Source organism: Pinus tabuliformis, chromosome 5_2, assembly GCF_031772625.1.
Source record: "Pinus tabuliformis cultivar Carrire ecotype Pingquan chromosome 5_2, CPIR1, whole genome shotgun sequence".
Lineage (NCBI taxonomy): Eukaryota > Viridiplantae > Streptophyta > Pinopsida > Pinales > Pinaceae > Pinus > Pinus tabuliformis.
The window spans coordinates 829,850,897-829,876,707 of NC_142306.1; the positions used below are offsets into that span (position 1 = coordinate 829,850,897).

General features: G+C 37.0%; 1 protein-coding gene across 1 annotated transcript; it reads left to right on the plus strand.

Annotated features, from left to right (window-relative positions):
• Positions 1-15,550: 15,550 nt before the first annotated feature.
• Positions 15,551-16,069, plus strand: LOC149161886 (uncharacterized). Its single transcript, XM_089435037.1, has one exon. The coding sequence runs from the start codon at positions 15,551-15,553 to the stop codon at positions 16,067-16,069; it is 519 nt and encodes a 172-aa protein (XP_089291163.1).
• The last annotated feature ends 9,742 nt before the right edge of the window (positions 16,070-25,811 follow it).

A 25,811-nucleotide genomic window follows, 5' to 3' on the forward strand; every position in this document is an offset into this window, starting at 1 on the left:
AATCATTATCATTATAAATTCTAGTGGCATATGTATGTTTTTTGAGCACATAAAGGTAAATTAGAAATATTTGAACACTAGACCTCATACCCGTGTGACCTAGATAGGATCAATTCCAATCGCTATCATTATAAACTCTAGTTGTGTATGTATGTATTTTTATCACATAAATGTAAATTAGAGAGATTTGAAAAGTAGACTTCCTCACACATAATATGTCATTCACATAACCATTTCCTCTTGAATTTTTAGAGGCTTATAAGCATGTAAGTTTGAGGCTAGAGATTCTACTCGTAGTCATGCTTGAGAGCCCCCTAAAGTGCCATGACCACCATTTCCATGTTGGCAAAGAGCTTGCTAATGGGTCATGGTTGTTGGAGGTAGCAAGATGTCACAAAGTCTAACACAGGGATGGGAGGGAAGCTACATGAGACAATTATGAAAAAGATAGGTTGTGATAACATTCTAAGCAAGTTGCACCAAGAACGAGCTTGGGGCTATGTCTTTTCCATCAGAAAAGGTCACTAAGGGTGGGGGGGAACCAATGAAGTAGACAAAAGGAATCCCACCCAAGAAATCAGATAGGAATGTGAGTGCATGGTGGGCAAGGGAAGCAATAGGAGTAGATGTCAAAGTGCTAACTAAATCTTGAGCTAGTGGCCAAGGATGAAGAGCATATTGGAGTGAACCCAATTCATGTAGATGAGCAAAAAAAAAATCATGCCAAAGGGCTTCTTCTACACTCCTTGGGAGGCGAGGTCCCATAAATTCACTATGATGTGGTGGCATGAATAGGAGGGAGGCGGTGAGAGGGCACAACAAATCCAATAATATCCATTTAATTTCCATTATAACACTGCCATCAGGTTTCAAAATTACTAGGTGGTGATTTCTTGGCATTCTTTAAGGGAGTGTATTTTGATGAATAATATTTAATATATAGTGGGAGGTATAAATTTGGAAATGGGAACCCATATTATAAATATTAAATGCATTATAATGTAATTTCAACCATTTAAATTTAAAATTATGAAATTCCGCCAGCAATTCAAGCAGTTTCTTTCTAAGCCGAGAATGAAAATGGAGCACTGCAGCTCTAGTTTTGTAGGTCCCATAGAAATCAAGGTATCAAATGAATCTTGTTTGGACAGGGGATTGTTTATTACACAGGATTGCATGGCAGCAGAATTGGTTCTATTCTGTACTCCTATTGTGGACACCATCAAAGAAGGAGAGGCTCTAGACCATATCAGTTTAGGGATGTTGTTCATGTCTCGGCTTTAAAGACCCACCATGGAATCTAATTTCTCCACGTGGAATCACTGGGTACCCAGTAAGTTCCACCTCTACATTGAGGAGTGACGTGAATTGGAGTCTTCTGAACTCAAATATAGAGTTTTAATCTATTTATAGAAATTATCGCTACTCGATTGTGCTTTTACTATTTTTATTTTCCCTATTTTAGGTTCATCTCTTGTATTTGAGAGCCCTCTCGTAATGATCATAATTCCCAAGTAATCTTTCCCAGCTCTGGTAATGAGTCGACAAACGTTTGGAAACAATGACTGCGACTTTAATCGAGGTTGATGTTGTACAGTTGTTGAGGATGAAGTTGTACAGTAGTTGCGAGGCATCTCTAGCTTAGATGTGTATATTAGGGATGCATCGATTTGATGGACTTTCCGACATTGAAGTGCAAGAATTACATCATAAACTCTTCATTGAGGCTAAACAATCCCAAATTTTACAAAAATGAATATGTGCTCTTTTCTATCATTCCAGGTTGGCCCCTGATATACATTTGTATTGGCCTGAGCAATACCAAGAAAGGAAATCACAACAAGGTGCCACTGAATTACAGGAGGAATGGCCTAATTGGGATCTCTAGTTAGCTGATTCTATGAGATTATATGCTACAGGTGTGTAGTATTCAAACCAAAACGAACCTTCAGAGGCCAAGATTTTATGTGGGGTATACCTGCTTCTAGGGTTTATCAATCATTCTTGCATTCCATCTGCATCAAGATTCTGCATTGGGAAATACTATAGCTTGTTTATGTTATTATTTCCACAAACCCCAAAAATCAAATTTATCCCCCCCGAGCCCCCTAAGAATAAGAAAAAACAAAAAACTTGAACTACCTGCTACCAACTCAAACTATTAGTTGCTTCTAGTATCCTTTATTATTAAATGTGTTTTGTATTTTAATATATTGCATAGACACAAACTTTTGAGAGTAATTACTTCTCCAGATTTCATGTTTTTCATGATCTACTAGTATCACTCTAGCAGTTGGGTGTTCATAAACGTATGTTGTGGAAATGTATTCTGATCATATTCACTTTAGAAGTTGCATTCATGGTTGTTAGCCATGTTTTACATTGTCCAGTGACTGGAGCTTCTTCCTTGGTCATCTCAATTTTAGCACTGTGATTTGGTGCCAGCCTTGATCACAATTCATTGCAAGTTGCATTTTGGGTCTGAGTCAACCTTTCTTATCTTGGATAATGTCTCTTTCTTATGTAAATGTTTATGCTTTTCTAGATGTTCTCTGCTACCTCTTCTTACTTCATGATGTCAATTTAATATTGACTGAGGTTTTGGGGTTACAACACTTAAATCATTCTTAACTTCTCACTCAAACAATAGTCTTTTCATCCATTTGTAATCTATTTTTCCCATGTTTATAAAAATTCCCCTTCTTTGGTGACTATCATGTATGGCTATATAATTCTTTCTGATATTTACATGTCAATCCCATTTGATTGTTTGTTCTAATATATAAATCATGAAGTGAAATCTGCATAGGTAAATGTCCGTTATAGTCATAATCTCCTCTATTGTTTTAGATCACATTTATTCAGAATAAGATAGGACAAGGTGAAGCAATTAACTTATCATAAATCAGCATAAACCTTTTGGACCATGCATTTCCAATATGTATATCATGATTGTAAGTACTCACTTGATCCAGAAGGTGATATGAAGGATCTCTCATTCTATCATCAATAATACCAGAATGTCCATGCACATGAATATTCAACAGCAACCCTAGAACATTCAAGTAAACCTGAGAACCCAAAAGATAGTTGATTGCAAATGAAAACCAAGAGCAAGTAATCTTAAGAATATCTTAGACCAGGTCACTCTCCAAATTTAGCAAAAATGGAGAAAGGTTATAGTAATCATGATGTGTGAAGGATCAACATTCTCTCTTTGCAAAGAAGTCAAGATATGGGAGTCATATATATGGAGCACTTTACTCAAATTGCATCGCCTTCCAAGTAACATAACACTATATTCCACCAATTGTGGGTATACTTGGCACCCTAAAATATGTCAGTGCATGATCGAACCCACTTTGCAAACTACCTACCATCTGTAATGTATGGATCATTAAACAGTGATAGGAGAGGGAAAAGACTACTTCACATGAATGAACAACAAGCATTCCATGAATCCAAACATGTTTTCATCAATTGGACTGCCTCCTTAAGGCGACATTAATGCTAAAACACATGACATAGTTGTACCAAAAACAAATGGAGATCAAAGACATGTTGTAAAATGATTAACACAAATAAAGTAGGTGCCCCCAACCAAAACAAAATACTACTTTTCAATGCAATGAAAAAAATAAGCCATCAATATTGGATAAAAATTTAAAATACAGCATGATAAGTGTCTGTTGTTTTGTGGCACACATCGCGTGCTCAGACCATGGGTCACCAATTTTGATTGTCAAGCCTTTCCTTGAAGCCAATTTTGCATCCCCCATTCACCCAACCTCCAGTAAAGAAAATGAAAGCATTCCATATATATAGTTTTCACCTTGATTTGCTGGAAAAACCTACCTTGATAAGTTAGAATCTATGAATAGAAAATCTCAGACTCTTCTGAACATATAATTTTCAGATTGAAAGGTAGAGTGTAAGAGAAATGTCTTCACTCCTGTTACAGGCTAACTTATATTGGTTGTTTAATTATTTTCTCGCATGCATAGTAGATAAAAAAAACCTAGAAGGAAATGAAAGAATATCTTTCTTAACTGCTCACCAAAGCAATTTTCAATTCCATAGAAAACCCCATATGAGAAAATTGAATCATCATGCATCTTTTATGAGATACACCATATGTTTTTTGAAATACCATTCAATTAGATTAGTAATAAATATAATAGGTCTCTAAAACTTATATACCACGTCAAGGTCTTCAGAATGCGTATTAGACATATACCTGATAGAAAGGGGAAGCAATACCTGCTCTACAAGCTGAAGAGAAAGATTAGGTCAGCCAATGTAAAAGAAAAGCACCTGGGTTCTTTTCAGTTACACCAAATCCTTTGGGAAGTCCTTTAGGAGATGCAAAGAAAAATAAGTTGTTATTTCAGAAACTGACACTCCTCACAAATAGATTAGAAAAACCCCATTTTATTCAAAATTCATACTTATTTCTAGCTAGTTATTAATCATAAAAATATACAAAACTAATGAAGGAGAAAAGATGCAAGTGTGTGACAAAGTACTACATCGAATGTAGTATGGTTGTATCCAAAAAAGAATCTATCATGGAGACTACCCAAGGAACTGAAAATAACAATAGAAATATGATAGGAGTGAAACTCAAAAGATAGAAAAAAGAAACGAATGAAACTAGTGGAGGCACCTGCACACTAAATGGGTGGATTGTACTTGAAAATCAGGATTAATGGACAAACCTTCTCCAAATGAAATTTTTGATTGTATTTCTGAAATGATAAATGTTACAAATGAAAGGGGACTATTTATACCAAATGAGGTGGAAACCCTAAAACTTAAAAGCTCTAGTTACTTATAAAAGTGATAAGACCCTTATTAAAGAACAATGGCATTTTATAGATATCAAAATATGGTATTGTAAAGACCTAAGACAAGAAAATTATTACAAAATTATGATCTTACAGACAAAATAGCTGATTTATATTATGTAATGTCTAAAAGCTTATGTGGTGAGGTACACACCATGCCCTCCCTTTAAAAAGTTTTATCCCTGTCTCTAATCAAATCAATAGAGTTGTTGAGGTCCATGCAACCTACTCTGATTGACACACACAATATGAGGGCCCAATGTCGCCCAAATCCCCACTCTTTAAGCCCAGCTACCTCCTTGATGGCTATGAGAAGATTCCTTTAGAATACCTCAGCCAATCAATAATATCAATGCCTTAAATTGGATCTATGGGTGAAACAGAGGAGTTAACTATTTGTTGTCCTACTGGCTGACTATGTATGAATTAAGGTGGGTAATTACTAATAGATTATGATGGTCACCTTTTGCTACAACTTGTGTAAATTAATACATGTAATAATTAGTGGCTTTTTAGGTAGGCATATAAGGTGTCAAGTTTGGAAGCTGAAAGTTTAGTTTTGTGAAGTTGCAATTGAATACAATATTGACATCTAAAAGCATATGTAACCCTACAAGGGTGGATGAACCTTCCAAATAATAAAGTTAATATTACTATCAGTCTTGCAAAGGTAATATATTGCCAATTCTCCAGAAATAAACTTATCTGAAATATAGAGGAAGATATTGGAAATCATTGGAAAATATCAGCACACATAAACTTGGACTGAAAGCTCAAAAAATATTGGAAACATTGCACCCTAAAAAACTCAGGAAAAATTGGAAATATCAGAAGAATTTGTAGATTTGTTCAACACTGATTATTATCATTTCTCTTTCTCTCTGTTTTATGTGTGCATTATCTGAAATTTAAAGTTTTAAGAAAATGATCTACATACATAATTTTGTTGATACAATGTCCAATGGCAAAAATTAGAAGGGAATCCTTTGTAGGAAACTACGAGTTTAGTTTCTTCTTGCACACAACTACTAACATTCCACACCTGATCTTCTCTTCTCATAAGTACAATACTGAACTTGTGCTAATCTACAAGACTTACAATGTCAAGTTCCAATTATACATGATCAAGTGTTTAATGTATATACTTGATTAGACAAACTAAAGTCTCATGGACACTTAAAAATGTTAAGATTTTTGGTTTTGGCTATGTATGTTAGTGATGGTCTTGTGGACAAAAATATGCTTATTCTTAGCGAGTGGGTCATTTTCTAGATTAGTTGTAGATTTTGTATGAATTTGAAATTCTTGCACATATTTAGGATTGTGTATTTTAATATTAATTCTATCTTTGTTCTAAATTTTTAATTACTGTAATGAAAATCTAAGCTATGCACAATCTGTTACTTAAGGATAAGTTGGGGTACAACTAGTTTACTTTTTGGTAAATTGTGACTTTCATTCTTTACAAGTTTGTATTAAATGCTAGACATGCTATTTTAACTCTCACGTAAAATGTATTAATATTGACCATTTTCACACAGGTTTTCATCTTCTTGACATTTTAATTTATTGCATTATGGGACATGTTTCTTCTCACTCCATGTTCAACCAGTCGTGTATATTTCTTAACATATTTTTGATTAGAAGTTGGTAATTTTTCTAGTCATTATAGCACCAAGAATGGCTCCTAGATCTTTTGGCAGTATGGGCACTTACATTTACTAATAAGTTTTTCATGTTCGTGATTGTAGTGAGGGATATGAAAGTTCGTGATGAGATCACTTTTCCTTACATCTCTACAATCCACCAATTTTCAGAAAGGAAGTAGATGTTGAAAGAATGGGGCATTCATGACTACTATTGTAGCAGATGCAAATTTGAAAACAACAATGGTACCCAAGATACCATATTATGTGTTAATAGCTCCGAGAGATTTTGAAGTATTGAAGCCTATGAAAAGTGAGTGGTATATCGCCTCACACCAGCACAAGATTTTGAGTGTTTCTCTTCCAAATGAGTACAAATCCATTCGCCAAGAGCATGGGTCAATTTTTGATGTGCCAAGTTACTATGTGGGCAATTTTAGGAGACTGGAGGTGTTGCAGGCAATACAAGCTATAGTTCCCAGACATCCATACTTTATTCAAATGTTGGTGAAGGAAGAAGAATTAATTTTCATTACTAACGAGTCATTTGAGAGCTTAGGTTTCATTGACAGAATTTTGAATATGACAAGGAACACATTCTATTCAGTTTATGGAAATCAGCTAGAAGCTGGACTAGTTTTTGGTTTTGAGAAATTTTCTATTTGTAGACCTGTCTATACGTAGATGTGCTATTTTTACTAGCTGTGCAAGTTTCCTCCTGTTTTTGGGTGCAGATTCTGTTGTTAGATACTGCTCTATTTGGATACATGAGAGTGCACGGAAATATCCTTGCCCCTGCCTGTTATAAACATTACAAGACTGTTATCAATTTCAACCTTGCCACATATTTCTATTTATCACTGAGCAGATACCACAACTATTAAACATAGACTTCCATTGTTCAATGAATTTGAAATGTGCAAGAATAAGAATATCAATCACTGATACAGCCAAAGCTTGATGGCCAAACCATGTCATCAAACTAGCAAAATGAGAAATAGATGCTAAAAAGTAATAAAAAACACACAAATGATCAATCATACTCTTAAGCACTAACATTATCACAAACATAGTTTGAATTCAGAATGCAACTTAACAACTTTTCATTACAGTGTCCCTCTAGAGAAGCAAAACACTACATAAAACAACTCTTACAAATACAAAATGACTGGTTCACATGAAACTTGGATACAAACCAGGGAAAGGAGTACAATGACAAGAATAATCATAATAATGTGAAAGAATGTGAAGAATGAACACTTATCACTCTTAACACCCCTTAATTCCCACCTCATTGACTATAACTCCAAGTTGCCTAACCTGAGACTATCGTATTTATCCCACAAAGTCTTTGTAAGGATATCTGCAATCTGCAGAAAAATAGGACAATATGGCAGCCTGGCTTCCTTATTTGTCACCTGCTCCTTGATGTAGTGAAAATGTACCTCAATTTGTACTATCTGTGGTTAATGGTACAAGCGTAGGACAATGAGGTGCTCAGTGAGATATCACAATATAACAGACAATATAGCAAAGTATGTATGGATATACATGCACATCAGGTTGCGTCTCCTTCTGGCTAGAATCCTGATCACCAACAACCATGTTTTCATTTCCTGAGTGACATGGGCAAGGAATTCACCAAAGGCAGTGATGGCCCAGGTTCTAATTTTGCTAATATTGTTCAAATGTTAAGATTCTTGCTTCCTCGTGTTCAACAATCATGTGCTCACTCGCTTGAACGGTGCATTTGAAACAAACATGGACTTGGCCTACTAATCTGTGACTCCACTCACAAAACACATTATTCTTACTATTTTGTGCTCACTGGCTTAAACAATGCATTTGAAACAAACATGGATTTGGCCTACTAATCAGTGACTCCACTCACATAACGAAACCATCATCATTCTTAAATTCAAGGAATGCATAGAATTTGAAGGTGAAATTAACTTTGCAATGCATCTATACACATGCAAATTCATTGGCATGCATGATATTTTGTGCTCTTCAAGACAATATATTTATTTCACACAACTTTCTATTTTTAGAAATCACATGCATGAAAATTTGTGGGAAATATCAGTTTTATCTTCGAAGACACTATTTTTCTAAATTTAGAAGTTCATATTTTTAGCAGGTGCAGTGTGCATGCAAGTGTACAAATTCCATTTCAGGAGGATGAAGTTGTTTTTCTAGTTCTGAGCAATTTTCTATTTGTAGACATGTCTATAGGTAGATGTGCTATTTTTAGTAGTTATTCAAGTTTCCTCCTATTTTTAGGTGCTGATTCTGTTGTTAGATACTACTATGTTTTGTTCGTATAGATAAAAGCATTACATATTTCTTTTCTTCGGAAATTTAGATTAATTTAAAAGAACAAAGATATGCTTGATGTTTGCATGCAACATGTCTATCTGAGCATAGGGTTTCATTCATGATTTAATCAATTTCCTTTTCCAAACCCCATGTTCACATGTATAAAAGCAAGTATTTTAACTTTAAATTGTTTTGGTAGTAATAAAAATAAGTTGGCAGGTATTTAACTATAAATTGGAGGACATTGCTATTATTTCTTTAAATATGGAGAGAGCTCCCATATCCAATCAACGACGGTGTATCTCTTTGACCTATTTACCAATGATTTTCTTTTAACCAATCCACAAAGTAAAGTGGATCTAGATATACGCTCCAAGAGGATCCAACTTCCAACTTTTAATATGACTATTTGTATGTTGGTCAACTAACAGTAAGACAATAAGGAAAGGTATCAAAAAATGTGATTTTAGAGATGGTGTCAGATCAACAATTTGAAATTTAGTGGTCTCAAGAAGCATGTCATATACTTAACAGAGTACAAAGTTGGGTATGTTACAATCTGGTAGCAAAGCTGTTGGTTGCAACATTGGGGCTACATTGGCTGAAACCAAGATTGTACAAAAAAAAAATTACAGTTGTATATGACATGTTTGACTCCATGAGAAGAATTTCAAAAAATGTGTGGAAGCCTCCATTTGGCTCTAATTTTCAAATTGAAACATAGCTAGAGTACATGGACAGGTTAAAGAAGAAATATTGTTAAAAAAAAGTAGGAAAATTGAGTAAAATGCAGTTTGTAGGCTAATTGTTTAATAAAATGTCAATGAGGAAGAAGAACTATATAGAACCGTAATTGAAAATTCTTGGTTTAAGTTTGCTTGAATGGTGTCTTCTGATAGAGTATAGGGTTGAACTGAAGAGGTTGTTGAGGACTTTATAGAAATATAGAGTTCGGATCTATGTAAAAATTGGGGCAAATTTCTGAAAATTGTTGAAAATACCCAATTTCAGAGCAAGCTAAGGGGAATAATTCTGATTGCTCATATTTTGGAGAAAAGCTGAAACTTAAACTAGTTCCAAAAAAAATTAGCAAAATCAAAACAATCATTGAGCACCTTGTTCACATTCATTTAGTATGATTCTATTGCTATCCACAACTTTTTCAAGTTTAAATTTTATCAATCTTTAAAAGATTACAAAATAAGCTGTCAAAATTGGGCAGTTCTACAAACCATCCAAATACTAACAAAAATCCATTGGCTAAACAGAGAGTTAAACACAAAAACCACGAGTCAAACATTAACCTCTGAGGGTCTCAGTATTCTTTTTTCAGATGAAGGGTCTCAGTGGCCTTACTCTATATGTTGTTTTGTGTAGATGCATCCTTGTCTATATCATAGGCCATCTTTCTTAATACTTGAAATATGTAGGTAGATAGGCGATGGATTACACACCTCAAACAAATATGGAGATCAATTAGGAGCATCCCAGAAGCAGGGTGATCTTCAAGTAAGCATCTAATACCCACTTGGTGGACCTTTCTTTCACTCCTATATTTTATGTCATTGTTGTCATTTATTGATCCCACAACTCAATAGATCAATTGGTAAATATCGTGCTTGTAGCAGTAGCTATTCAAGGTTTGTAAGTGAGGATGAGGATGGAAAATTGGATGACTCGGAGGCTGTAGCTGATGCCCTAAATATTTTTGAGGACTCTTTGAAATTGTGAGGAGAAAAATTGAGGGAGGAAATACCAACTGTTGCTCAGTTTCAAACCAAAATTTGTTATTCAATGAAAGTAGAAAACAAGGAAATTCTAAAACCACAGTACAAAATCAAGCCCATAAGGATTCCAAATCCTGTATCAGACAAAATCATGTATGTAAATATCGTGCTTGTGAATTTGTAAACTTCCGTAACTTATTGCTTTTAAGGATTTGCTAGGTGCATTAATGGAATTAAATTTACCAGCTCAGAACTACCATATTTATTAACTCATTACAACCCTAACTGTCTGATGAGATCAAATTAGATATAAGATGGAGTGGGAATCAACACTTAGTTTACTAACTACTTTCACCTAGTTCAATAGCCTATATTTACTGACAAAAATGTGCATGTAGATAGATATCGTGTATTGGTCACATGATATGAATGAAAATTTTGAAATTTTAAAAAATCATGTATATTTTTTATATATGGAAAAAATAGTATTGGATCGAATTGTAAGTAAAAGTTCAATACGCATGTAATGAAAAATCTAATTTTTTATTTTTTTATTTTTTATGTTAAATAATAAATTTAGTAATTATTAAAAGAAAAGAAAATAGATTTTTCCTTATTTCAAATAAGGAATTAGTTCAAATACAGAATTTAGTAATTATTAAAAAAATTAAAAGTAGAGATTTTTTTTATTCAAATAAGGAATTTAGGAATTTGTTAATTATTTTTTATCTCTATTTTTCTAGCAATATATACTTGTCTCATATAAAACCTCATGCAATAAGTTTGGTAACAATGTTGAAATAATATTTACTCTCATTTATTAAGTATTTTGTATTTCCACTTTTCAACTTCACTGACAAAGAAATAATAAATTTAGTTAACAATGAGTAAAATCCATCAAAAATGTTGCCTAAAGTCATAGTTATTTGATCTATTACAGATGATGAAACTATTTGTGAAATGAAAGATTTCAATATGTGACATAGTAATTAAGATCATTTATAGGAATTCTTACCTATAACTATTCATGTGATACATAACTTTGGTTCCATTACAAGAGATATTGAATAATTAGGCCATGTTCATTTTAGCAATGATATAAACAATAAGATGGGATCCTAGAATTGTAAGTAAAAGTTCAATATGTATGTAGTGAATTTTTTTTTTTTTTAAATAATAAATTTAGTCATTATTAAAAGAAAAAAAAGAAGAGATTTTTCTTTATTTCAAATACATAATTTAGTAACTATTAAAAAAATTAGAAGTAGAGATTTTTTTAATTCAAGGAATTTAGGAATTTGGTGACACCCTTGAAATGATATTACTCTTATCTATTAATTATTTTTCATTTCCACTTTTCAACTTGAGTGACAAAGAAATAATAAATCTAGTTAACGATGAGTAAAGTCCATCAAAAGTGTTGCCTAAAGTCATAGTTATTTGATCTATTACAAATGATAAAACTATTTGTGAAATTAGAGATTTCAATATGTGACATAGTAATAAAGATCATTTATAGAAATTCTTACCTATAACTATTCATGTGATACATAACTTTGGTTCCATTACAAGAGATATTAAATAATTAGGCCATGTTCATTTTAGCAATGATATAAACAATAAGATGGGATCCTAGTTTCTTGTTTACAAATTCTCATTTTGTATAGTCTAAGAAAAGGTGTTTTATTTGACCTTTGGTATTATTTAAGTTTATACTGTAACTTCTTTCTTATACATATTTATTTGCTTCTTGTCAAGCACGTTGCAGTCCTTTGCACACATGTCACCATTATACAATGGCATATCAACTTCCACGATAGCTTACCTAGTCAATTAATTTGGCTATTATATCCACTATTGACCCCTTGGGAAATATCACATTAGTTTAAAACTTTCTCACTCAGTCTTCACATAACCAAACAATGGGTCACTAGTTAACATATTTACCTTTCCATCATCTACCTTATCCATCTGCCGGATCATTAAGCCGCTATCCCCCCAGGACACTTAATGCTCTATACATACTTACTGTCTCGATACTCGACACCTAACATATAGACGAGCTTGTAGATTGAATCCCTAATGTCTCAATACTCGATATATTGAAAGGCCAACGGTCGGGCTATCAAGCGATTAGGCCCTCAGAAGAGGCTAAAGAGTGTCATTGATACTAATTAGCTGATATATTAACATCCAAAAGCCCAACATCCACGTCATCACTATATGGTTACCACCTAGACATCACCTCGGTGCCTAGTCAACCTTCCATTGTCATGTCAACAAGCCACATCACTTGCCACATTAGTATTCCATGCCGTCTAGACCCACATTAGTGCCACATCATAATGAGACATTAGCATGTCAAATCAACTGCCACACAATTGACATGTGGTATCCCCGGATCCACTTCCACTCACCACATCATTACTCTATCGATACCAAGGTTTCTTGTTGGTGACTAGTGTCCTACTTACTAATGTCTACTACCCAATATTGTGACATTTTGATAGGTTGATGTACCAACAACTAATACATTGCATTAGTGTTGGTTGACCTCGAGGTGTCCTTAATACAGTTAGCCCAAAATTTGACCTCTTGATGGACTATAGTCCCCAACCATCAAGTGAGAGTCCTTGAACCCTCTATCTCCATGAGCTAATGGATAATGTAGGGTGATATGCTAATATTGAGGACATGTTTGACATGGAATCTAGGTTAGTTGGGGATTCTTGCATAATTAGGTGATGGGGAGCACTATTTTCCATCATTGTAAACCATAGGTATATAGATGTTGTATGGGTGTTAATGTGAGGATAATTTTTCCCCACAAGGATGACTCTGTTTGGGTCCTTGGACATCATCTAAGGAGAAACACCATTATCATCCTAGGGCCTAGTACAAGTGGTTTTTAAGGCTTAGTAATAATACAGACTATGCACATGGTACAAAACCACCCCCCAATGCCTCTAAGATGAATACTTGGCCTAGTGGTGCTCATGGAGACCATCTAAGGGATGGTTCTTAGGCCCTTGAACACTTTCAAGGATGAAAACTAGTCCCTGAGGGCCTAAAAGAGGTGTAAGATAATGTTCATGGTCCATGTATAAGCTCCCAAGCCACTTCAATACAACACCTACAAAGCAAATATTTTCCCTACGTATGTTGTATGGAAAATGTTTATTTCCCTTTAGTGGTTAATTCCTATTGAAAATTGTTTGAAATTTTTCATGTTATATGTTGATGCCTATTGCTACACTTTTTATCTTTCAATCTCTATTCTTCTAGCAATATATAGTTGTCTCATATACAACCTCAAGCAATATGCTTGGTAACACCCTTGAAATAATATTTACTCATTTATTAAATATTTTGTATTTCCACTTTTCAACGTTAGTCACAAAGAAATAATAAATCTAGTTAACAATGAGTCAAATCCATCAAATGTGTTTCCATAACAAAAAATGGTTGTACAAGATTCTCCACCTCCTCCCATGGGTAATGCGGGGAAATGGTAATATGGTCCTAATAACAATGCATAGGTCCTTATGTTAATTCTCACATTTATTTTACCACGAGAGAAAAATTATATGACCCTCCTGAGTCAAGTTCTACTTCTAAGGACTTGACCACACCTTTCACTTGCACTAGATCTCTCACATCAAATAAGCGTATGGAACTGTTATATCACCCACCTAACGGTGTAGTCCAAAAGTTAACAAACAATCCTAATGCATGGGCTTCCCAACATTATAGTATTATTGAAGAGTTAGTTGAAGCATCATGTGTCACATCTTCCTTAGAGGATTTTCAGTCCTGCCTCATGTAGTGCAAATCCTTATTGACTACTATTAGAGGGGTAGATCCCTTGGAATATGACTAGGATCATTTTACCACATGGGTTGTCACTCTGCCTATTGAACATAACTCCCTAATGACGAATTTCCTTTTGAGAAATTCATCATGGAGGTCATGGATTCACCTATTGACAATCCTAGGGAGATTATGCATCTTGATACCTCTATTCTCCCCAAATGGTAAAAAGTAGAGATTGGTAAACTAAATCTCGAATTAACCTAGGGGGCATTTTCTTAGCCATCCTTGGAAGTTTCACCCTTGGACCAAGTAACGTTTTTGGTTTCTAATTTTGAACTTTCTAGTGAATTTTCCAACACACATCCATCATTCAATGAGTTTCTTGTCACCCCTTTATGTCTTCATAGTCATTGTCATGGAGCCACAGTAGCTCACAAGACCACTCACTTTTTATGTCCTCTAGTTATTCCTAATAACACTAGGATTCTAGGTTTTCCTTGTTATAATCAATCTTTAGGAGTCTCATAGTTAAAATTTGTATGGCATGGCCCCATCATGGCACACCATATGGTACCTCAACTCCTCCATGAGTTCATGTATGGGAATCCTTTTCTTGTGTCCAAAATAGGCACACATTGACATGATTGTTTTGATTGAGTTCTGATTGTACCATGTACATAGAAGTGTGTGTGTTGTTTTGTATCCTTTTGGTTTGATGTGTGATGCAAGAAATTTTCTACTATATAATTTTTGAGAAAAAATACCAAGAAAATCTAGGGAATGAAATATCCTAGAAAAAATGGGGTTCTCGCTAGCAGACAAGGGTGACAGGGTCACGGACTAGTTTTGACCGTGGGCTGAGCGCGCAGACCTGCTAGGGCAGAGTATCTCAGTTTGCTGGCACGGGTTGGGTTAGGTAAAAAAAAAAAAAAAACCAGTGAGGGAGAACCTAACCTTGTGATATCGCCCTGAACGAAATGGGAGAGCCAAGGGGGGGGGGGGAGAGATCCCCTCCTTCAAAAACGTGGTAATGGGAGAGACAAGTACGGGAGGAGAGTAGCATACGGAATGGGAAAATCAAATCCCAGTAATGGGCAACTTATGGCAGAAATGAATGAGAGGAAAATGCTTACCGAGGGCTCAGAAACAGCCTAGGTATGTTGTTCCCCATAATAAATTGGAGGAATACAACTGCTATATGAAGGATCATGCTCTAATCTGCCGATTTGTTGGGTATTGGCCGTCCGAGCGAGAACTCTACAGATGGATTGATCAGCGCTGGAGACCTAAGGGGCAGATAGATCTCAAACTTGGTGCTCAAGGTTTCTTCACAGCAATATTTTCGAATTTGGAAGACAAGAACAGAATCTTCGAAGAGGGTCCCTATTTCTTGAACAATGCGGGGCTATTCATGAAGTTTTGGGAGGAGAGATATAATCCTGAAAAGGAGAAAATGCTTGATGCACCAGTCTGGGTCAGGTTATTTGGGCTTCCTGATGAGTTCTGGGAGCCGGGGATCTTGGAAGGAATAGGCAACTCGATTGGCAGCTTTGTCAAAATTGCAGAGGCTACGAAAAGAGGTAAGTATAATGCCTATGCGAGAATCTGCGTTTACATAAACCTGGCTGATCCCCTCCCAGAAAATGTTGAGGTAGAGTACCATGACGAAGTTTGGAAACAGCCAATTGATTACGAACATATCCCTTTCCGATGCTGAATCTGTCACGAGTATGGCCATTTATATTGGCAATGTCCACTTAATAAAGAGGAAGAGAGCAGGAAAAGTCAAGCGAATCAACAGAGAACCACCGGGAGAGCGGAGGATCCAGAGAGAGGATTTCAACAGGTAGTCAGGAAAAGAAGACCGAATAAAGAAGGACCAAAGACTCAATCTCAAAAGCAACCCAGTCAAGCAAAAAATCAGAACAAATATGAAGTATTGCAGAGTGAAGATGAAGAATATGAAGTAAATCTGGAAGATGATGAGGATCCAGAAAATAGCCCAATGGAAATCTCAGGAGAGGATAAAGGGAAAGGAACAACTATTAGCAAAGTCAACAAAGGAAAAACAGAGGAAGAGGCAATAGAAACAGAATTAGTGGCTCAGATGGAAGTGGAAAACCAGCCTGAAACTGAAGCAGAAGAAGAGAAAATCATGAGAAGGTTGATCCAGGAGTGGAAGTATTTAGACAGCAGGTTCATACCTGAAGATCAAAGGCAGCTATATAAGGAAGTATTCCAGAAATACAAAGCGAAAAAAGGAGAACCCCCGGATGCACCAACAATGTTAGAGAGTGAGCAAGGGACTGAAGATAAAGGAACAGGCATCTCGGGCAAAAACAGCAGAAAAGGAGGTCGGAAACCAATGAGTGAAACGATCCAGACGGTGGGAGAGATATTGATAAACTCAGGTAAGGTGATACCTCTGTCGGAGGTATTCTTCCCCTCATATAAAAAGTTTTAAATGATAGTTGTCAGTTGGAATATTAGGGGTTTGAATAGTAGAGGTAAACAAAGGTATATGAAGGATAAGCTGCAAAAAGAAAAACCTAGTATTTTGATCTTACAGGAAACAAAGATTTTGATTCAACAACTTGAAGAAATCATAGAAAAAAGTAGATTACCATACCAAGTGATGGGGCAAGATGCAGCAGGCTTTGCAGGAGGACTCGCAATCCTGTGGAACCCAAATGACATTTCTATAGATAACTGGGTGAGTATGAGTGGAATCCTTTCTGGGCTGGGAAGGGTTGTGAGAACCAAACACCAGGTGGTTATTTCAGGAGTTTATGACCCCCCGACCCCTGGGAATAAGGAACAGTTCATCAACGGTGTTAAATCGATCTTTAATCTTTATCCTGAAGCTGCTTGGATTATTGGTGGAGATTTCAACCTGATCAGATCCTTGGAAGAGAAAAAAGGAGGGATTAGGAGGAGGGATCACTATATGGACAGATTTAATGAGATGATAGAAGAGCTCCGGCTAGTGGATATCCAGACCATTAACGGGATATACACTTGGAACAATAGAAGGGGAGGCAAAAACCAAATTGCTTCCAGATTAGATAGATTTTTAGTGTCTGAAGCCATAATGAATAAAGATGTTTTTGTGGAGGCCAATATCATTCCAGCTCTGGGATCTGACCACTGGCCAATTCGATTAGAGATTGACATCAAAAAGATCCAGGGGAAAAGGCCTTTCCGATTTGAAGCCTTCTGGTTAAGGGACCCAGAGTTCATCAAGAGAATTGATAAATGGTGGAAACAAAGTACTAGTCAGGGCAGATGCAGAATGCAAACGTTCCAGTTAAAATTGAGAGAGCTGAAAGGCAAAATCAAGAAATGGAACAAGGAGGAATTTGGCAACATTTTGGAGGATAAACAGAATCTGGAAGGGGAAATGGCTGATCTCCAACAGAAGATAATTCTGGAAGGAAGAACGGAGGAAAGCATTCTCAAGGAAGGGGTAATCCTCGACAGATTGGAAGAGAGGAGGAAGCAAGAGGAGATCCTCTGGCGCCAAAAATCTAGGATAAAATGGCTAAGGGAGGGAGAACGAAACACTAAATTCTTTCACCAGGCCATGGTCAAGCACAGGCAGGGAAACAAAATCCTATCAATTAAGCACAGAAATGGGGAAAGAGTGGTTGAACAGAATGAAATTGAACAAGTGTTGGCAGATCACCATAAGGAAATTTTAACTGAACCTCCAGGTGATAGGACGAGAGCCATACAAGAGATATGCTCTGCTATCCCTAGACTGGTCACAGAGGATCAAAATAAAGCGCTCATGAGGGCCGTGACCTTAGAGGAGCTGGAAGAAGTTGTGAAGGCAATGAAGAAAGGGACAGCCCCTGGACCGGACGGTTTCACTGTGGACTTTTACCAGGCTGGTTGGCACTTCTTGGGACAAGAAATTCTGGATCTTGTTGAGGAATCAAGAATAAATCAAAAGGTATGGCCAGCTCTTAACTCTACCTTTTATGCTCTTATTCCTAAGGGAGACAACCTGGAGGAGGCTAATGGCTTTAGACCTATAGCTCTTTGTAATGTCATTTACAAAATAATCACGTCCTTGATTGCTAAAAGATTAAAACCTCTCTTAGACAACTTAATCTCGGCTGAACAAACAGGTTTCGTTGAAGGCAGGCAGATCCTTGATGGTCTTGTTGTAACTCAGGAGGTGATCCATTCCTTGAAAGCTAAAAAGCAAAAAGGTATGATGATAAAATTAGATTTATCCAAAGCATATGATAGACTAAATTGGAAATACCTTGTTGCAGTCCTGGAAAGATTTGGTTTTCACCAAAGATGGATTGCTTGGATTCACAATCTGATATACACTCCTCATTTCTCTATCCTGGTTAATGGAAGTCCTTCAAAAACTTTCAATGCCTCCAGAGGGATTCGTCAAGGTGATCCATTGTCCCCTTTTTTATTTATCCTAGCTGCTGAAGGACTAGGGAGATTCATCAAACAAGAAAGAGCAGCAAATAGAATTAAAGGATTGCAAATTTGGGGAAACAACTTGCCCCTGACCCATCAACAATTTGTTGATGATATTATGCTGTTTGGGGAACCAACGGTAAGAGAAGTCCAAAATTTAAGGAGGATCCTTGATCTATTTTCAGCTGCCTCGGGGTTAGAAATCAACAAAGATAAATCCTGCATCTTCATCTTCAACACAATAGAACAGGTCAGATCCCATCTAATCAGAATTCTTGGATTCAAAAGGGGGGAATTACCCACCAAATACCTGGGCAATATCCTTGACTTCACTTCTAAAAAGTTGAAAAACTGGCAGGGAGTGCTGGACAAGCTTAATAACAAGATTGCCAATTGGACGTTCAGAGTTCTGAATATTGCAGGAAGAGTTATTCTTGCTAAGTCGGTTCTTCAGGCTATCCCTATCTATCCTTTATCGATTATGGCTGCCCCTGCTGGGGTTTGTGCAAAAATCAGAGAAATTATCCGAAAATTCATATGGAGTGGAGCTGATCAAAAGAAAAAATGGGCTTTGGTCTCATGGAATCAACTCATCGAAAGAAAAGAACAAGGAGGGTTGGGATTAAGGGACCCGGAAATTCTAAACAAGGTCCTGGGAGCCAAGCTATGGTGGAGATGGCTTAGTGGAGGAAGCGATCTATGGAAAACTATTTGGAGGACTAAATACAGAATGCCCAACTCACCAGTTGACATCTTAAGACTACAAGAAATTCCCCGAGGCTCCACTATTTGGGAATTAGCCTCTCAAAACAGAGATCTGATTGACAAGCACACTTTCTGGGAAATCAGAGGAGGGTCAGAGGCAAACTTCTGGGAAGATAGCTGGCAACAACGAGAAAGGCTGAACAGCATTCAAATCCTTCTCCAAGTCTGTGATAAAACTGCAGGGAACAGACCGAAGGTAAAGGATTATTGGAAGGAAAATGATATGTCGGAAGGTTGGAGGGTCTGGGAGGAACCGACAGAATGGGATCAGGGTCTTAATTCTGATCTCCAAGATGCATACCGGAAAGAAATGGGATCAAGGAAACTCAGAGTTCGCCATGGGCAAGATATCCTCCGGTAGGGGAGTTCAATGAAGGGGACTTTCTCTACCAAAGAGGCCTATTTTCTAATGGGGTCACAAAATGGAGGAGACAGGAATTGGGAATGGAAATCTATATGGGAAGCCAATTGGTGGCCTAAGGTGTCTATTTTTGTCTGGCTAGCCACAAAGAATAAAATTTTGACATGGGATCGTATCCGTAAGAAGGGTTTCAATGGCCCCTCACAATGCTATCTGTGCAACAATGACGAGGAGGATAGAGATCATCTGCTGATTCGATGTCCATATGCTGAAAGACTATGGATATCAACTAAACGATTGTTCAATAAGCCAGGGTTCAACACTAGAGAATTTAAGGATACAATTTTTCAGTGGAATAAGGAAACCTTCCATTGCCGGGTTGTCCAGAGGGCTTGGAACCTGATATCTACTTTCATTCTTTGGACGGTCTGGAAAGAACGGAATAGGAGGATATTCCAGAATGTGGCTAAATCTCCAGAAGTAGTTTGGGCGCAAGTGGTAGAGCATACGAGGGAGACCATCCTAGTTGATAAATGGGAAAGTGATGAGTGGAAGACTACTCCAGAAGAACAAGAAATCCTGAATAAACTTAATTTAAAACTTGAGATGGTTCACTATAAATGTTCGGCCAGCAATGATATGAGAACTCAGAGTCCAGAGAAATTCTCGTACCGAGGGACCAATTTATCAAGCTCAACTTTGACGGGGCCTCGAAGGGCAACCCGGGAGAAGCTGGATTTGGAGGGATCTTTAGAGACAGTAATAATCAAGTTAGGTGGATCTATGCCGAATGGGGGGGACAAATGACCAATAATGAGGCTGAGTTTTGGGCCCTGCACCAAGGTTTACGAATTGCCATTAGGAATGGCTATACCAACCTAGAAATTACAGGGGATTCGCAGTTGGCTGTGGACATGTTGAGGAGACTCAACAATGGGCAAGGTTGGGAGAAAGTAACCAAAAGCTGGAGGACCGCAGGCATTGTCCAAGAAATAGCCAGCTTGATTAAACGTATAGACTACAGCATCATAAGCCATGTGCGGCGAAAAGGGAATCAGGCTGCAGACTGGTTGGCGAATTGGGGCTGCAATGGACGTGGTAGTTCAATTGACAGCCAGTGGAGAGCCATAGAAGGTAATCAGGAGTGGAAGGAGCTGGCAGACCTCATCAAGATGGATCATGTTCAAGCCACGGAGGATAATGCGCGGTCCAGCGGGTTGGACTAATAGGGAATCGTGGAGAGCCAGATGTAAGATTAGGATGCAATCGGGATTTTTCAAAATCATCATGCCAGACAGCAGGACGAAGGACTTAGATCGGGGTGACAGTACTACGGTGGCAGGTGAAACGGTTGGGAATAAGTTCACCCAACGCGAGGTTATTATTGCCCGAACTATGACTGGAGATGGAGGCGGCTCATCAGGATTCACAGCAGAAGGAATGAATAATGACAAGATGGCAGGGAGTAGTGGTTCACCGGAGAGTGACCGGCGGTACTCGATAATCGGTATCTCCTGCGTCCCCGCGGCAAACAATACTCTTTATAATCGAAGCGGGTTGATGGTGAAGGAATTGCGAGAGTTCATCATCCGGGCAAGAGGGGCGGGCTCCATTGAGAGGCATAAAACAACAGCGAACAGTCCTGGAGACCAGGGATTGAAGAGGAACGATCCCCTGGGAATTATGGAGACTAGGCAGAGACAGCGACAGGCGATGGAGCATCAGGGCGTAGGGCAGGAAACCAGTGATAGAAAGGGCAAGAACCTCATGCAGGAGGAGCCTTCCTTCTCTGTTTGGGAGGTACAGGACGACTTGGAGGAAGACATCACCCTAGACGTGACTAAGGACAGCGGGCGTCAACACGAGCACCTGGTTGAGGAAGGAACCGAGCAGGTGAATGAGAACCCTGTGGGTGCTGAGGATATGATGATTCGGCGTTATGGGTTGAGGAAGCGCGGAACTGTTGCTGACAAAGGAGATGACAGGGCCAGCAAGAGAGCCCGTGGTCGAAAGGGGCATGGAAAGTAGGCTGGGGAAACTTCCAGGCGGGGGCCGGGAAGGAACAGGAAGCCGAAAGAGACTGCTACGGACCGTGTGCGCAAAGCCGAACAGGGTTTCCTTCGCTTTTCCAACCAGGCGACTCGCAAGGTAATGCAGAGGCTTGAAGAGGAAGCCACCCAAGATCAGTCAGATGAGGAATTATAAGACTGGACTTTCCTGCTGCACGACCCGGGTCAAACCAGAGGACGCATGTCCTTATATAAACAGTCCCTTCACCTCTACTGGGTGATGAAGGGAATCCTGGCCAAGGCGTTGCTGCAAGTGGCGAAGGAAATGGTGAATTTGGCTAAGGGAAGCCCGAACATCCGTCGGGAACTGAGTTTTCTGCGAATCGCCATGCTGAAACAGGACGAAGCCATGATGAGGATGGAGGAGAAACTGAACACCATCTAGCAAATGCTAACACGGGACCAGCCGGAGCAAGCGGAAGAGGCGTTGCAGCAACCTGCGAAAGACTATGAATAACTCAAGATATGTTTAGAACTTGCAAAAAATTTTGTGGTTATAGCTTTGTTTTTGCCAAAGATAGGAGAATGCATATCATACAAAGCAGTAGCTTTTGTAATAGTTTTAGTAAGTTTCAGGACTACATAGTTTATTTAGCAAATTCCATCAGACTATGGACATATTTTTTTTGGGCTGCTATTAAGAATTACAGATGGAAATATGACCCGGTTTCCCATAGAGGGCGGGCAGATACTGTTTTATGAACTGATGTAATGTTCTTTTTGATCGAAGTAATAGAATGAGCACCATCTTAGCCTACAAAAAAAAAGAAATATCCTAGAAAAAATATATGGATCTTGGTTAGAAATCACTAATCTGATGCTTTGAACACCAAACAATACACTAAGTATAGATGTTGGTTAGAAAATACTAATTTGATGCTCTCAAAGCCAAAAAATATAGTAAGAACAAATGGAGGAGGCATATTCCTAATGTTGAACCAATGTTCGTGCTCCAATAAGCTCAAAATGAAGGGCCCAATATATGAAAAAGGGTAAAAAATATAATTATGACTACAAATAAATATAAGGAAGGAAATTGGTTGATAACACTTCATATTATTTTCTTAGAGCATACATAATACACTAGGATTATATTTAAATTTTAAATTAATATTAAGTATAAATTTTATTAGATTTGTAGCATGTTGAGAAAATGGAAAGAATAAACTAATCTACCATGCATTCTAAATTTAGTGATTAGTCGAAAATTGCGTGGAGTTTCCTCGAAGTGTTAGGGTTTGCAATAGTTCGCGGGAGTTTCCATGGAAGCATGCAGGGGAGGGAGCTCATCCCCTTCTGGACCCAAAAACTGTTTAGGGGTTTCCCTATTTCATCACCGGGTCCATCTCCTAATTTTATGGGTTAAATTGTGTACTTTTTGTGGACTTAGCAGTTTTGTGGTTATGCCTCTAGCTCGGGACCATCGGATAGTAATGGTTGATTGTTCTACGGTCCACAGTTCCCTTTGGAAAGGTGTATACTATGTAAGATATTTTAAGTTTTAATTGAATAGAAGGATCAACTCTCGCTTCAGCAAAAAAAGAGTATAAAATTTATTAAATTGCATAATAATTGATAAATTCAAAATTTGTCTTCTCAATTAATATATGTGATGAGTCTCCCATAAGGTTTTTCTAACCACTCCTAGGCACATAAAGGCTATATTGAACCTAATTTTGTTCACTTAATAATACTTTCCTAGCTTAATGAGTTCTTAGGAGATTCCAAGATATTTTTCATACTTTATGTGCCTAACATGACTATTGTGTAATATTTGAATGGATTCTACACAAATTTCAAGGAGAATCATCTAGAAATATTTGTGGGGCCTACTACCTTCTACAAAATAAACCCAACACGACTTCCTAAGGATAGTAAATCCTCCTGACTCTAGTTAAAGATCTGAAAAACTCATTATTACATAGCTTGCATTTCAAATGCCTCCCAGCAGGCCTGTCCAATTTCTCCACATATTTCCATCCTTCTGTCGTTGACTTTGGAGGTGCCATGACAAATATGTCTGCATTTTTGTTGGAAATGGCATATTAAGATTAAAATTTAAATAAATTTTAAATAGTGAAATTCAAATACAAATAAAACTTGATATTTTGATTAAAAAGTAAGAAGTAAAAAAATCTATTGAATCGTACTAGGTCCTAGGATACATCGTTTTTCACAATTTTCTTTTACTTCTCATTCTCTATTTAGTGAGATTGAATGCCAATCCTCAAGAAAGCACAATTTTCTTTTACTTCTTAGTCTCTATTTAGTGAGATTGAATGTCAATTCTCAAGCAATCATTAAGTTCAATAGCAGCCAACTCTCAAACCCACAATGTTCACTATGCAATTAGAGATGCATGAAATATTCAAGGAGATAAGCTTATTTCTTGATCAAGGTGAAAGTGACATAACTTCAGCCTAACAATATTTTTTTAAATATAAATTATAATTTGAGTTTAGACAAATTTTAAATCTTCCTCCTATATTTTTTTCACAATCACTGGTGAATATTTTTATTATAAAAGACTCTAAAAAAATTTGAGAGAGGAATTACAAAAATTTCTTGTTACCAGATACATAGAGAGGTGGTAGACTAAGACTTAAGTATACTATATGACTGTCATACAATGCACAAAAAGAATTGAAATTAATTAGACACTAAAAGTTAAAACTACATTAGGCTCTGCTAAATACTAATGCTTTGCTCCTGAGTACACAACAATGTAGCTGATACATGACGAACATGGTAACCCTGAAATTTTGAGTGTAACATTTGTGTGCAAATTAGGCTTCAGACACCTTTGATCAATTTGATAAAGTTCCTCAAGTATGCTAAAACTTCTAGCTGAAGTGATGCAATTATGATGTTTTTATTATATTTCTACAATGTCATATTGAGATTTTTACAAAGCTTTTTATTAAAGGGAATGAGAAAATTTCTCTTTGTACAAATTTGTTAATAGAAAGTATCCTTTAGAGAAACTATCTGAGAGGGTAAATCTTTCCTTCAGATTAAAAAAATAGTTTAAGAGGTGTTCCAGTTTCTCATAAAGAAGAAAGTAGAAAAACTCAAAGAATAGAAAGAGTTATCAGGCGCTAGAAAGACTAGGAAAATTCAAAAAAACATTTATGTTCAAATTGCTATAAATGCTAGACGCAATCCCTTAAACTAAAAAAGTTGTAGGTATCCATAGTAAGTACACACATAGCTAAATATTTTAGTGAGATTATACACACCTCTGACTCATAAAAGTAATGTAAACATCTTACATGATCAAGATTCAAAACAAACAGTAGATAACAACATTCTGTTTGCACAGTCTAAAAGACCAAAAATTATATAGGATATAAACTGCAAATGACACATAACAAGATCTAAATTGCAAAGGCTCACTACTAGCCTCTAGGAGAAGATAGTAACCCTTGTATATGGATAATGGCAGTGGAAAGAGAGCTAGTTTCCTTTCCATACACATCGAGTAAGAAGCTTGAGAATAGAGCTCAAATAAGGCTTCCACAAAGGACTCGTTTACAGATCAGTGGTGGAGCATAACAAGGTAATAAAGGTCCAAATCACGTGGAGCAAAAAGTAACAGTTCATCAACTCAACTCAGGAAAATAGGGAAAAATCCCCTTGATGGGTTCTAGAGGAGATGAGGTGAGATACGAGTTGTGACTCGTGAGTGATTTTGATGGCACAAAAAATCCTCATAATGCATCAGTTTAGCCGAAATAGAGCTATAAGCTAGCATTGACAAATAATTTATCAAAAGGGACTGTTAGCTTGAAAGACAGCTATAAGTTTTACAAGCAGTA

What these genes read in the sequence shown, in the direction of transcription:
- LOC149161886 (XM_089435037.1), top strand. Translation starts at nt 15,551, where the DNA reads ATGAAGGATCATGCTCTAATCTGCCGATTTGTTGGGTATTGGCCGTCC.